This window comes from Telmatherina bonti (genome assembly GCF_933228915.1).
Source record: "Telmatherina bonti genome assembly, chromosome: 8".
Classification (NCBI taxonomy): domain Eukaryota; kingdom Metazoa; phylum Chordata; class Actinopteri; order Atheriniformes; family Telmatherinidae; genus Telmatherina; species Telmatherina bonti.
Window position 1 is genome coordinate 23,831,662 of NC_136626.1, and position 14,669 is coordinate 23,846,330.

General features: G+C 40.2%; 1 protein-coding gene across 1 annotated transcript in view; it reads left to right on the forward strand.

Annotated features, from left to right (window-relative positions):
- agbl4 (AGBL carboxypeptidase 4) overlaps window positions 1-14,669 on the forward strand; it is a gene marked incomplete at both ends in the record, with an annotated part of 342,597 nt that overhangs the window by 179,386 nt on the left and 148,542 nt on the right. Inside the window, one exon of the mRNA XM_079245646.1 lies at window positions 12,113-12,329. Coding sequence (XP_079101772.1) covers window positions 12,113-12,329 — 217 coding nt within the window. The remainder of the gene's footprint in view (window positions 1-12,112; window positions 12,330-14,669) is intronic.

The window sequence follows — 14,669 nt, forward strand, 5'->3', positions numbered from 1 at the left end:
AAAAAGTTGCTAATTTGTGATTGAGCAACAGGCATTTTGCAAAACTAAGTTTTTACTTGACGTCTACACAGCATTGTTTACAATAACATCTCTTTCACATGAGCATGTACAGATGCAAGTAAAACATTGTCAGGAGCATCCCAAACCAAAACGTGGTGATCTACCACCGCTAAAGCTATGTGTGTCCATCAGAAAGCTGAAAAATACATAGCTGCTCCTGCAAAGGTAAATAAAAAAAAGTTGCTGTTTTATATCTAGCTTCTATATCTAGCTATATATAGCATCTTTGCTTTAATCACATAAAGAGCATAATTGAACATGAAAGGACTAAATTCTCAGCATGATTCAGAAAAGCTTGTCCCTGGATTAATCTTTAGCAGATAAGACTGCTGTCCTTACAGGTTCCCTAAAAAGTCCATCAGACAGCTGCAATTAGTACAGAACACTGCTACTCGAATCCTCACTAACACCAAGTCCTCAGATATTTACACTATCTTCCTGCCAGTCAAAGACTTTACTTTAAAATCTTGCTGTTGGTTTATGAAACACTGAATTGTTCAGAAACAAATTACATTCAGGATCTTTTGGTTTGCTATGATCTCCTTAAGGCAAACTTACCCTGCAATGCCTTTGTTTTTCAGCAAATAACTGTATATCTATATGCAGGCAAGCAGAAAATCCCAGTTATCTCAACATAATAACAGTTACATTACTATGCAATAGTTGTGATAGCAGCCAAATAGTTGATACATCTCCATTTTGTAACCAGTACTGTGTCTTTATTTTTCCTTAAAACAGCATATTCAGTCATATAAATGAGCTTTAGCCTCCTTCTACAGAGCAACAGAAACACAGAAAGCATCAAGGATTTCCTTTTTTTTCTTGTTCTTCTTGTGTTATTGTCTTAAGACAACAACAAGGCCGATTCAGCTATACAAATAATAAAGGAGAGTGAGAAATGTGTCATGTCGCCACTAGTGTCAGTACACTACAACTGTGTAAAGGCTTTCATCTGTTCGGCGGAACATCCATTTAAGCAGCATTTCAGGTATCGCTTGATAACAAATGAACATAACAAGAATACTTCAAACCAACAGCTAAATTCAGGAGACAGTATTTATAAAGTATAAAAAACTATTTGATTTGTTTTAAATAAGTTGGTGTGGCCAAACTTGAAACATATACTTTTCTTCATTAGTTGTATGATCATTTCATCCCCAATTCATATCATTGACGTTAAGGAAAAGCATGTATAACATTATATTTGGAAGTTGAAGTATAGGGGACACTCCCATTAGCCAGCCACCTCTGATATTTGATCAGTGTCTACCATCGCGAAACCCTTTGATAATGTTGCAATCAGCCATCATGATGTGCTCAACAAGTTAAGCCAAAGAGACACCAGTAGTCAGGAGTGGGGTTGTAATAACTTGGATAAGTTAAAGCAAATCAAGACCAGGTAGGCTAAAAAATGTATCCAGTTACTCATTTATTCTGCTCACCAAGGGTAATGCCTTTGAGGCATTTAGTGTTTCATTCATGAAGTATGTGGCCTTCAACATGACTGACAAGAGACTGAAGAAGCTAATTTTCTTCCATTGCAGAACTGCTCAACTGACTGGATGCTACAGATAGTCATCAGTCCATCTTTATGTCTAAAATGATATAACAATATGAGCTTGTGCAGTCTTGTTAACATTGTGAGTTCAATGAATATCCCTAAAATATCACCTCATTCATTCGTGTATTCTTTCATTTTGGATAGGCCTTGCGAACAATCTCAGCTGCCACCAGGCAAGCAGTGAATAAGTCACCAGTCAGGTCCACACTAGCACAAGTGAGACTAGAGGCCTTTACACACCGGGATAGTCCAAATAACTGCTTTAGCAGCTAGCTCCTCCTTGCTTTAACAAGCAGAAAATAAATAATAAAAATGATGGGCCATGGCGAGACAAAGTTTGAAAGAAATCGCAACAAAAGTGACACCTGCATAGCCTGCAACCAGTGATCTGGGAGTCATCACGCTTTCTCTGATTGGTCGATTATATATGTCGGAAGCAAATATTTAAAAAAAAATCAACTTCAGTTCAAAAAAATAAAACTCGCAGAATTGCTGAACAAAATTTTGTGACTTATGTGAACGTACTCATTGACTTGACACAAATTATTTGGACAAAATATTTGGAGTAGGTCTGCAAGGGCCTTAACAGTCTCACACACACACACACACACACACACACACACACACACACACACACACACACACACACACACACACACGCACACACACACACACACACACACACTTTGTCTTTAACTTCAGCACATGCTCACCTTTGACCATTGATGAAACTTTTTCTTCTTCTTGTTCACATCATTCACTTGTGTATTTTCTACACCACTTATTCCAATTGAAGGCCGTGAGGATGCTGGGGTCGATGCCAGCATGTCGACTTTAAAATATATCAAATTTGTTTTTAAACAAAAATTTCTACATATTGTACTTTTAAGACATATTTGCTTTGTTACCTGTATTTGTGCTTACAGGGTGCTCAGGATGACAGAAAGTAGTCATTCGTCCTGTTTGAATAACAGTCTGTTTTACCTTGTAGACATCTTGTCACCTTATTTATTTATTTATTTATTTATTGTTTCTTTTTTGGAAAAATGGGTAGCACTTTGTTTTCAAATGAAACTGTAAAATGGGAGTACTATATCATAGCATACGTTCATGCTTGTTTTATATATTTATATCTTTGACATTCGGCAGGCAGCTGTGTGCTGCAGTGGGAATAATAGGCTGGCTTTTTGAGAGCCATAAGCCTTTAAGGGTAGTAAAGCTCTGGCTGCTGCAGCCACAGGCTCTCTTCGGTAATAGCCTGTAATTCCTCCTGTCTATTATAATCACCAACACAGCCTGACAGCATGTACACACATGGAAAAATTCACACACATACACAGTATGGTGCAACATTTAGGCACTTTCAGGATTTTTATCCAACTTTCATTTTAATCAGAAGTCATCGATTTATCATGTTTATTATGCATGAAAAAAAGCACGAGTCTTGAGACCTTAAATGATAAACAAATTTATGTTATAACTCTTTCAAAGTCCTGAACTCAACGACTTGGACTCTGTCTAGGAATATATATTAGGTGGTAGGACACAAAAAACATGAATGCACAGAAGAAATGATGCAATGTCTCTGAGATCCTTGAGACAACCTCTCTGGTGTGTGTTGGAGAAAATTATTGTAGTTGTTGTGACTGAAATACAAGGATGGGGGTAAAGTTCAGACAAGTTAGAAAAGTTTAACAGTTAATGCACTTTTACCTTTTTGTTATTGCAACTATCCACAATGCAATCTGTGTTTGGGCGTGGAGAGTGTCTGTGTGTATGTGTGTGTGTATATGTGTGTGTGTGGAGGGGGAGTTGGGGGGGACCAGGTGCCAGATTTTCTCCCCACAGCCCTGTGGCGGCCGGAGCAGTTAATTTGCAGCATCTGGCTGTCTGAGAGCCCAAGTACCCATCCACACATCTCCTCTTTCCACCCCGCCCTGTTTCTTTTCAGTCCTCCTTCCCTCCAGTGGGTGCTGCTATCCCCGGCACCCACGTGGTGACACCAGTCTGGCTGCAAGCTGTGAACGTGAAGTGTTTGCATGTGTGATTCACTGTGGAGGGTGGAAACAGACAGAGCAGCCAGGCCCCCAGCTGCAGCCGTTGTGCCAAGGGAAATGTGGGCAGACAGGCTGGCATCGCTGCCAAGCAAGCCCTTCCCTTAGGGAGGATAGGAGGGAGGAGACGGTCAGAGATGGAGGATGGAAGGAGGGAGGAGTGGAATTGTAGGTAGATGCCTCAAATAAATATAGTTCTTATCTTATTAAAGGTCCAAATAAGGTTTTTATGCTGATCAGGACAACTGTGGAGTGTCTTTCGTTTGGATTTTGGAATGAAATTGTCTGTCGTGTTCTAATTTTGCAATTTCAGGAATTATTAATGTAGCTGTGGGTCAAGCAAAGGTCATCAGTGCAAGAATGATCCTTTCCACCTAGCTGTTGCTTTAGCTAGCATACACTAAATCTCTTTTAATGATACCTAAAAGTAATATTCTAGATTGGTTGGTTGCTGTTAGTATAGCTTAGCCTCCTTTCCTCACTTTTAGGATAACAACATGCTTCATTGCAACAATAACCAACAATCAGTGCTTCTTCAAAGCAGAATGGAGGAATAAATAAATAAATAAATAAATATAAGACATAAATAAAAAACTGATTCCCATGAAGCAGGGAAAGTTATGAGTAGATAAAGTATTATCTAGATAGTCATTTTTCTCAGTTTAGAAATACAAATAGAGGTCATGTTGATGCCTGGTAGACGGTGACATTTTTTCTTACGTCCACTACATCCTTACAGCAAAATTTTATGTCAGAAATTTTTAAATAAAGAATTTCACAAGCCTGACATACTTTTTTAAGAAAATAAGTCCAGCTGATGAATTTTAAATGGGATCCACTTCCTATTAAGAACAGATGTATGTTTGATAGAAGAAAAGAAAAAGAACTTTATTAAAAGAAAACATGTTGCAACCAGTGGCACAGAGCACCTTTTACAATCAGACCTAAATACTTGCACATTTTAAAAGTAAACTGAGCAAAAAAGCCATTGAACTTCTGCAGAAAGCAAGAACTTTCTCCTGAAGTATGAATGAAAGTCCTTTAAACAAGACCTAATAGATCCCTAAATGACCACAGAGATTTTACAGACTGCGACATTTAACAAACTGGGTGTTATTCAGCGTTGGCCAGGCTGTCCTCTTTGTTTTTGTGTCCATTTATCATTTCTATACAGCAGCAGGAAATAATGGAAGTGGTGGCAATATAAAAAAAAAAAGTGATTTTTCAGCTTCTGAAAATCAGACCATGTTTTATTCACAAAAAGGGATGCAATCATTTACGTTTAACTCCATCATAGAGCCTGGTAAAATCTACTAAAAGCATCCTCTGTTGCAGAAAGTGTTGGTTAGCATCAACCATAAGTCGTCTTTAGATTATTTCTAACTTGAACATTTTAACTCCCTGCACTGGAATAAACATGCATATGCAACACAGATTCAATTTTCAGAGTTGTAAGCAAGACAAAAATTAACTTTCAATTGTAATTTTAAATCTTTATGTCGCTTGACATTGCAGAACTCAGCTTGGTGTTATCTCCTTATGTATTAATTTATTTTTTTACCCACAAGTACCTCTGATCAGTGTAATGGCTTCTGGAGGTGATCTCATCCCTGTACAGAATTTAATGAAAAGTGATTTCAGAATGTGTCATGTGAGTTGCATTGCCCTTCACCGAGTAAATTTCCACAAAGAATGAGCTCATCACTCTGTTACCTCGTTCTATACACACACACACAAAAAAAAAAAACCATGCGGGATCAGTGATGTTGATGCTTAATCTTGGATCACGAGTCTGTCGGTTACGAGCTTGACTCATCGTGAGATCAGAGAATGTTCCCTCATATCGAACAGCGTTTAGTCTTACTGCATATGCAGCGATGACTTCATTTGCTGAAAGGAATCCTAAATGTTAGTGGGGAACAAAGTACAGTCAGCACACACTGGTTGCATCGTATAAATGTTTTAGAAAGATGGAGAAAAAAAGAGAAAATATGATGAATGAAATAATAGTTGATGGACATGGTAGAGACTTAGTCGCTGCTGTTGTTTTACTATTAATTTCCTGAATGTAACATACAGCTGAATACTGCCTGTCTTTGCATCCTCTGTCTTCTAGGTTGTTGTTATTGTTGTTATTATTATCATAAGAACTCAGTCTGGCGCCATTCTGTCTGTTCCGTTCCACACTTGTGTAAACGCACACACATACTGTAGATAATGTAATGGGAGTGTAATGTTGCACTCTGGGAAATGCTGCATCACACAATTATCGGTGGATGGTCTCGTCTTTCTCCATCTTCAAACACACGTACATATACACAATCCCACTGCCCGCTCATCTCCCCTCACTCCCACCAGTTTATCCACCATCTCACATCAGGGATTTAACGCTGACATCATCATGTTGCTTTATGTATGTGTGTGTGTGCTTGTAAGAGATTGGGAGGGGTGGTGGTGGGGGGGTGGGGGGGTGGTAATGGTAGCTTGCACCTATTTTCTCTGTGCCCCTTTTACTGCAGGAAATTGTTCACCTGCCCTGTTACCCCATAGGGGAGTCGTGGCGCCAGAGTGGCGAGGGCATGGTGATCTTCTGCTCTCTGCTAATTGCCCTGCTGCCCCACAAGACGCGGGGGAGAGGGCAATCATCAGACCCAGCAGGCTCAGTCTAGCTAAGGCTCCTGTGGGATGTGTTGGGGGCATGTTTTGCTTTTTTTTTTTCCATCATAAAGCTTTCCTCAAAGCACTTTAAAGTGTCTCTGCAGTGTGTCCCTATCATCTCCAGCCCTAAATATCCTTTATCTCTTAATATTTTCTGAAGAAAACTATCATATTTCATCATTTTATTGTGCTTTTTTTCTTTTAAAAAAAATAAAAAATAAAAATCAAAGCTTATGCTGTTTTTTGAATTGTGTGACTGCTCTCACCTCTTGACAAATCACCTTTTCTCCGAGGTGTGGCCCTCTGCTGGTACATCAAGGCACAGTCACACTGAAGTACCAGGATATTCATTATAAAACCATTTAAGATGTGATTTTGAATGCACGTCTTCATGTTCAAACACAAAAGCTTCATGAAAAGTTTTCTGATTTGGAGAAAAGCTACACTGCAGATACAATTATGAGACACTGAAATAAAAGAGGAAGATTTATTTATTCTTAGTATATTTTCCTGATAGCCACCATCGCATGCTCTATCAGCTGGAACAACTACAGTTAATCCTTCACCACTTTCATCTCTGGGAGCTGCCTCAAGAGTGATAAAAGTGTCCCTAGTGAATGTATGCGTGCTGTACATCCCTGGCATTTCTATCAGATGTAGAGGGGAACACATTAGCAGTTTCAGTCAAGAGGCTGCTGCTCTTCATCATGTTTGCACTGCAGTCATTTACAGGATGGTCATTTGCTGTAGTTTATATTGATGCGCTGATAGAATATTTTTCTATTAGAACAGGAAAAACTGAAATATTAAAAAGATTAAATAAAATGGGATGTATATTTTTCGACCACAGTTAAGCAGAATGAGCATTTGAAGAAGATACCAGTAGAACATAACAAAGAGATGAATAACTTGCTCTGATGATTTTTAACACATAAGAAGCTAAATACAAACTAGCTGGCACACACACTCACACAAACACTCCCTTTGTATTAAACTTATCAGCAGAACAAACTGGATTACTTGCACACAGCAAAAGGTGTTTTATTTAGATGAGGCTCCAAGATTTATGACTGTTCTCAGTGTTTTATGGAAATAACTTTGCATTTCATGCCTGCTGCATAATGTGAACTCAGGTGAAGCGCCGTGGGTATGATCTGATATTGACCGAGCTGATTCGGCTAACTCACCTTGAAATTCATTGAGGTCTAAAAGCTGCCAATCCTGTGACAGATCAGCTAATTAAATTCACCAGAAATACATAAATATCAGAGCGAACACAGAGGGCTGGAGATAACAGCTTTTCACAATGCCATTAACAATAAGCAGCGGGCAAAAAGCCACCTGATGGAAGAAACGCCGCCTGGGTGTTTTGCTACTACCATCAGGTGAAAGTCCCTCTACTCAGTCACGTTTCAGTCTCATCAGAGGACTGTTTCTGACCAGAGAAAGCTGCTAACGGCCTGTTGTCTCCACAGGTGAGCAACTCTTAGCTCCCTTGTTACAGGAAAGTCCATAACTCACAAGGGTTATTGCTTCCTGCAAACCCTCACTGCTGCTGGCCAGAGGATTGTGCCAGTGGAATTAATCCCCTTTTATTTCACACCATCAGAGCTGACTGTTATGTGTGCCTTCTTTGCTTTATGATCTCACACACACACATGCACACGCACATACTGCAGTAGAAAATCACCTCTAAAACCAGCAGAAATGAATGTTCTACAAAGCCTTTCTTGAAAGGCTAGATTACAAGCTATTGCCTCCTGCTGTGCATCTGTTTTTCACTGACTGGTTGTGGAAGTTACTCATAATCAGAGGACGTGTTCTCATGAAGCTGCAGTCAAGTAGATATATTGTACCACCACATATAATATACAGCAGGCCAACCAAATTACAAAACCAGTACAGGTTGCTTAGTAACAGTGCCTCCAGAAAGCTTTGTTGCAACTTGATTTGCATCCAAAAATATAGATAACTAAAACAAAAAAAAGAAAAATAAGCGAGACTTATGCTCTTCGAATGTATATATACCTGCTATCGTATTTTCTCTCAAATATACACATGCACACATACATTCTCTCTTCCACACACATGAATATACATGGCAGCATGGCAGACACCCCTGAGATGATTCGGAGGCTGTTTTCTGCTTGACTTAGCATGCAAAACAAAAACATGGAGCCGTGCTTTAAAAACAATGAGCCTATCTAACATCTGGCATCATTTTGGAGAGCCAGGAAATAATTCCTCTTCAATTGGTGGAGTAACACAGAGGGGGTAAAGAAATGCGTCATTCATCGTGAAACATTTGCCAAACGGACTTGGTATTTGTTTTAAATGAGCTGGTGGGAATTTGTGGAGCTTGACAGCTATATGGGCACACAGGGAGACATTTAACCTTCCTAACCGTTGACAGGATGACAAGCCTAAAGTGACAACAGTGATATAGAAAGTAAAAAGGCGTGTGTGTGTGTGTTTGTGTTTTGGGCCTTGTGAGTCTTGTTCTGTAAGTTTCAGTCTTTGTCTGTGAGAGCGCTCAGAGCAACAGTGACTGGCGTGTCCTCTACGCTTGATTGATTTAAAAATATAGACAAAGTGTCCCCCGTATGAAAGCCACCAATTTATAAGCCTTCATCTCAACCTCGGCACCATCAGAATCAGAGCAAGAACTTGTAGCTAGCGATGGTTCAGAAGTAGAAAAACACTTCCACACAAAGTGACACCTCACTAAAGGCTGCCAGCTAGCTCTGTGAAATACCCTGCCTTTGTGCTCTCCTTTTGTCTCTTTTTTTTCTTGTCTGCTTCTCTTTGACTTTGTCTCTTTCTGTTTGTTATCCACTTTCTGCATTTGTCTAGTTTTTCACCACATTTCTCATGGCTTCTCATCTCTCCTACTCGGCAAGGCTGCGATGAGACATTGTGGAGGTTAACTTGCAGCTTAGTGCAGAAGGAATGACCTTGATGTAGCTCACACACAGTTTGTGTCTAGCTTGTTGTTTCAACCTGCAACTCTTTTTTTACATTTTTTTTTTTTATCCTGTTTGTGTGTCTGTTTCAGTGTCTGTGTAATCACTAAAATGTAAAACTATGTGTGAGCGCGTTATCGTACCAGGGGAGCTTCTCAATTTTTTTCTTCTTCATCCCACGCAGCGATAATTCTGTTTGGGAACGACAGCTCTGTGCCACGTCAAGAGATGGGCAGGGGAGAGGCACAGGGAGGTACCATTTAGATAAAACAAATTGCCAGCTGCAGAGCAGGAGCAGTCACCATTCAGATAACAGCCAAAGAGACTGTGAGCGTTGGTGTGCATATGCCGGAGATTGCGCACATTTTCATATTTGTATGTATGACTGTGGTGTCAAAATGATCCACAGCTCCTTCTTCAGCCCTGCAGTCTCCTCTGTCCATGCAGCTTCGTTTCCATTAAAAAGTCACGGAGCCATTTTTTTTTTTCTGGCCTATAACTATAATGCTGTGATCGGACAAGCAGCAGTAATTAAAATCAATAGCCAGGACTTTTCCAGTCTCCGGCAAGGTCGCAGATTCCCCAGTAGAGAGAAGGGGGGGAAACATAGAAAAGTGGGATTGCGCGCATGGATGCAGCCAAACATGGAAATATGTAAAGAGGTGAGATGTCATCATATTTTAATTAACCTGCACCTTTGACGGCTGCTGTTACGCTAATGCACCAGTGTGTGTTTGGAAGCGAGGTGTTTGTTCAAGTGTTACATGTGTGTTTGGGTGAATGTCTGTTTTGTCCTTGCCGGCCCACTTTAGTCCCAGTATGTTCGACCCCATATGGCCAGGCGGTCCTGTAAGTGTATGCAGGTTCTATTTGAGGGAAAAAACAAAATAATACCCTCTGAATTCAGTTCAGAATTAATACTTGTTTTGATTTTGATCTTCTACTTATAGGTCCAGCTTTTTAGGCCAGTTGGCAGCTTGGGTGTGGTATAGCTAGCCTTTAGCTGCATTAGTATTCTGCTGAGATAGCCACATGCAGAGACATTTTCCTTTCTCCTCCACCAAAGGAATAATCAGCCTTGCCTTTCACTCCCTTCTTCCTATAAGAGGCTGAGTGATTTAGCTTTTTTTGTTTGACTGGGTACCTGCAGGGGTGTCTGACCAATACATGAAAGTGTGTTTACCATGCATTTCTATTAAAAGCACCAAGCCTGATGTATTAGGTATCTGAGCAAACGCATAAAACTCTCATGTGTCTCTTTCCTTTCCTCCCCTCTTCAGGGGTGGGTCAGGGAGAGAAGCTGACTCTGTCAGAGTTAGAGCAGAGCAGTCTGTCCTGTTTGTTGATTATCAAGTCCTGTTCCTATCACAGCCCTGATAGCATCTTCATCTGATCTCTTGCCAGAGTCGCTAGCTCACCAGCCAGCTCTGCCGTCACGCAGCCTTCACGCTGCTAGCCGCCACCCGTTCCCATATATCTCCCTATCAGTCCCAGATCTGCCATCACTATGCTCTCTCATCTTCCCCTTATCTTCTTATTCCACCTTTCTCCTGCTTCCAACTACCCCAAACCACCACCAATCACGCCTCCTCTTCCTTTGCTTCCTTTTTATCCTGCACTCTCATTGCGTCCATCCTGTGTTGTTGCCCGTGTTTGGTTTGATCCTTGTTCGCTGAGAAGTCGGTGAGTGGCAGCACAAACCAGAGAGATTCAGGGGGGGGGGGGGAGTGAAAGGTCGAGAGAAAGACAGCAAAAACTTGTGTACATACTAGATTCCTCTTTCTGTGTGTTAACAGTAAAAGCTTAATGAGTTGAAGACAAAGACAGACGCATGAAGAGTATGAAAAGAAAACATGTTGAGTAAAAAATAAAAATGGCCGTCACGTTTGAATTTTAGAATATTTATCTAATCTCACAGACGCAGTTTATAATGCGCGCTGTGGATTTTCAACTCTATTCTAACTTTTACTCAGAGCCAAAACAGGAGAAACTTGATCTGTCTAGAAGACGCCTGTCAGCACAGCAGCAGTACTTTGCATCAGCTGAAGGACATTCAGGAACTTATTTGGACAACCATCTTAAAAGGTTTCGCAGTAGTCCAGTTTTCATGATTTATGCATATGGCCATTTCTCAGCCCCGCTTTCTTATTTAGGCGACTTACACAGATGAAAGGACGCCGCTTCAGAGAGTTATTATAAATGTGATTTACCTGACATGACCTGGTCAAAGATTCTTCCCAGCTGAAGTATGAAGTATAGGCCTCGGTAAAGCCATCCAGCATAACTAAATGGTCTGAAACTCTTAGGTCATTTTAAAATTAAGTTAATATCTCAGTCTCAAGTGAAGAGTCAGTTTCCAAAGAAATCACCATGATATATGATGATTTGTCTTTGTTTTCTTCATTAGACGTGTTTTGTTGGTCTTCGACACTCCAGTGTTATACGGCCAACAATGAATGACAAAGCAGTAATTAATAAACAGCCGTGTTTCTGTTTATTTGCAATCATTCCTCCTTCTGGGATTTAAATGACTTTATGGTGAAATGCGTGATGTTTACATTTTCAAATAAACTTTCTAAGCAGATGATTACCAGGCGATATCGGCTCACCCCCAGTTCTTCTTTTGCCTTACCAGCTGAACTGTCTGTGAGGCATGACAAAATGACAGGCTGATGCAACTCCTGCTTTATGATTGCTTATTTCTACATTTCCCATATTTCCTTGTGTATCTTTAGACTTTTTGCACTTTCTGCCCAGTACTCTCCCTCATACCTTCACCAGAAGCTGTTTAATTGTGCTATTTTTTGCTGTTGCAGGCAGAGGCTTCCAGCTAAAAACGTCTACTACTACCGATGTCCCGATCATAGACGCAACTATGTCATGTCTTTTGCCTTCTGCTTCGACCGAGAAGATGACATTTACCAGTTCGCTTACTGCTACCCCTACACCTACTCCAGGCTACAGCATTACCTTGCCAGCTTGGACCGAAGAAACCTCCCCTACCTGCAGAGGGAACAGCTGGGACTCAGTGTGGTAAGTCACACTGTGGAAAATGATGCAAGCGAGTTGAGGAGCAAAGGGAAGGCAGGTGGGGATGATTACTGTTAGAGCAGAAATGTTGAACGGTAGCGAGGATTAAAGATGGAAGGGTTATATAGCATAGTGTGTGGGTGTGTGTGAGTGTGAGTGTGTGTTCAAATTAAGGAAACCCAGATTGGTAACTTAGGTGTGCCTGCCGGTCATAACTTCAGCCTCTCATGTTATTATTAGGAGAGTTGCACTGTGAGATGACGGACTGTAAGCCTCTGGGTGTGTATGTGTGCGTGTGTGTGTGTGAATAGCTGTGTGTGTAATCAGCAGAGCTCTCACCTCAGCAGTAGGAGCTAGTGTATCATACATGCTGCCTCCAGTCTTGTCTGCTCTTATCAAATAATTGTAGGAGAAAAACTCATTAGAAATGCTTGAGAGATTACGACTTTTTCTTCTGTCCTCCAACATTTGTCAGGGAAAGCTTGCTGCAAGGAAGATACCATGAAAGTACAGGTACTTGTAAGGAGCACTTGACCATAAAATGTAGAAATTACAAAGAAATGTAGAAACCATGGCATGAAATGGCTGAAAGTAAAGTAAAAAAAAAAAAAGAAGTACTTCCACAAATTAATGGTATAATGATCAGAGTTGTCATAAAAATGAACCAAGCTAAGTCTTAAATATTCTAATTGTGTGTTTGTGTGTATCTTTATGTATTCACTGGTAATTCAGCACTACAAAGATGAGAGAAAAAATAGGATTTTCATTTTGGTTTCTCATATGAGACCCGTGGCTGCTGGTTTTAACAGGAAATCCATTTCTAACTAAACGATAAAACCCCCCTATGTTAAAACTTTGCCACTTCTTTTGTTTCTTAACCTTTTAACGCCAAATGATCATTTTTGATATGTGAATTTTTTAAATCTCTACATCACTAACATAATCAGAAAGTCTCTTATGGTACAGTGTGAGATGTGTTCTGCTCCAATTTGATTTATAGATGCTCTGCATTTAAAGACAGTCATCAATTTTATTTGAAGTTCCAATTAAACCTTAAAAAGAAGTCATTTTGTCTCTGTTTCAAATGTAGACTTTACAGTGTTTAAATGGGAAACCATGCATTGGTTCCCCACAACTTGGAGACAAGCATGTGGACTGCAGGAGCAGTAATATAGGAGGCCCTAACACGCTGATAATAGAAATAGTGATCTACAAGTGCATGTTTGCATCCTTCTCTTTGTTTCCACATCAGGGGGAGGGGAAGACTCCACTGCCAAGGATTTTTTGCAAAAGTAATAAATAAATGATAATGTTCTGTGCTTTTAGAGAGAAAGAAAAACACAAAGTGTAAATAACAGAAATAAACCAGCATATAATTTACGTCGACAACTCCTTTAGATGGAATCACACATTGTAAGAATCATATCAGTGTAATTTAGTCTGATTCCCAAAGATAAAAGATCTCTTCCATATTCACAAAGATTTGCCATAGTTCCACAAATTCAGTACTTAATTTGGTTAAAATATTTCCAACACTATGATAAAAACAACACTGCATTTAGTTTCCTTGGATTTCAGTCCATTTTAAATAAATGATCCTAAAATTAGTCCATAAAAACAGATTTTTTTTTATACTTTCTTTCGGTAAAATTGACTTGGTCATTGTGTCAGAGCAGCGGTTTAAAATAAATCTAAAAATGTTTGAGTTTTCTAAATATCGACAAGCGATACAGACGCCGGGAAGTGAATGGCTTGTCCGCAGACCAGCCGGCGGTTCCAAGTTCCTGCATCTATAAAATGGACCTATGTTAAGAAAGCCAGCAAATGGAGGGGTTAATGTGCCCCACCATTCCCGATAACCAATCTTCCTTCTCCATCTGGACTTCTGCTGCACCGTGTTACAGAGTAAATACTAAGATATACTGTTCAGCATGTGCTAGGCTTTATTTCCTCTTTATTTTTAAGCTGCATCATTTCTCTTAGCAAGACAAAGGGGAAGAGAGAGGGGGGAGACCTGGCTGATTTGACTCACAGAGACACTATTAATATTCATAGTCACAGAGAGGTTTTATGACCGTATTTTTCTCTTTATGTTCTCCGGGCCTTGGATGCAGACAGCTTAGCCCCACCCTCTCATATCTCTTTCCCTCTCTTCCTCCTTTGCTTGCTGCTACATTTCTCCATCTCTTTGACATGCACATGTGCAACACGACACACACACGCGCACACACACACACACACACACACACACACACACACACACACACACACACACACACACACACACACACACAAATGGGTCAGAGAAAGCGATGCAATTGGATAAAGGGAGCTTTCTGACTG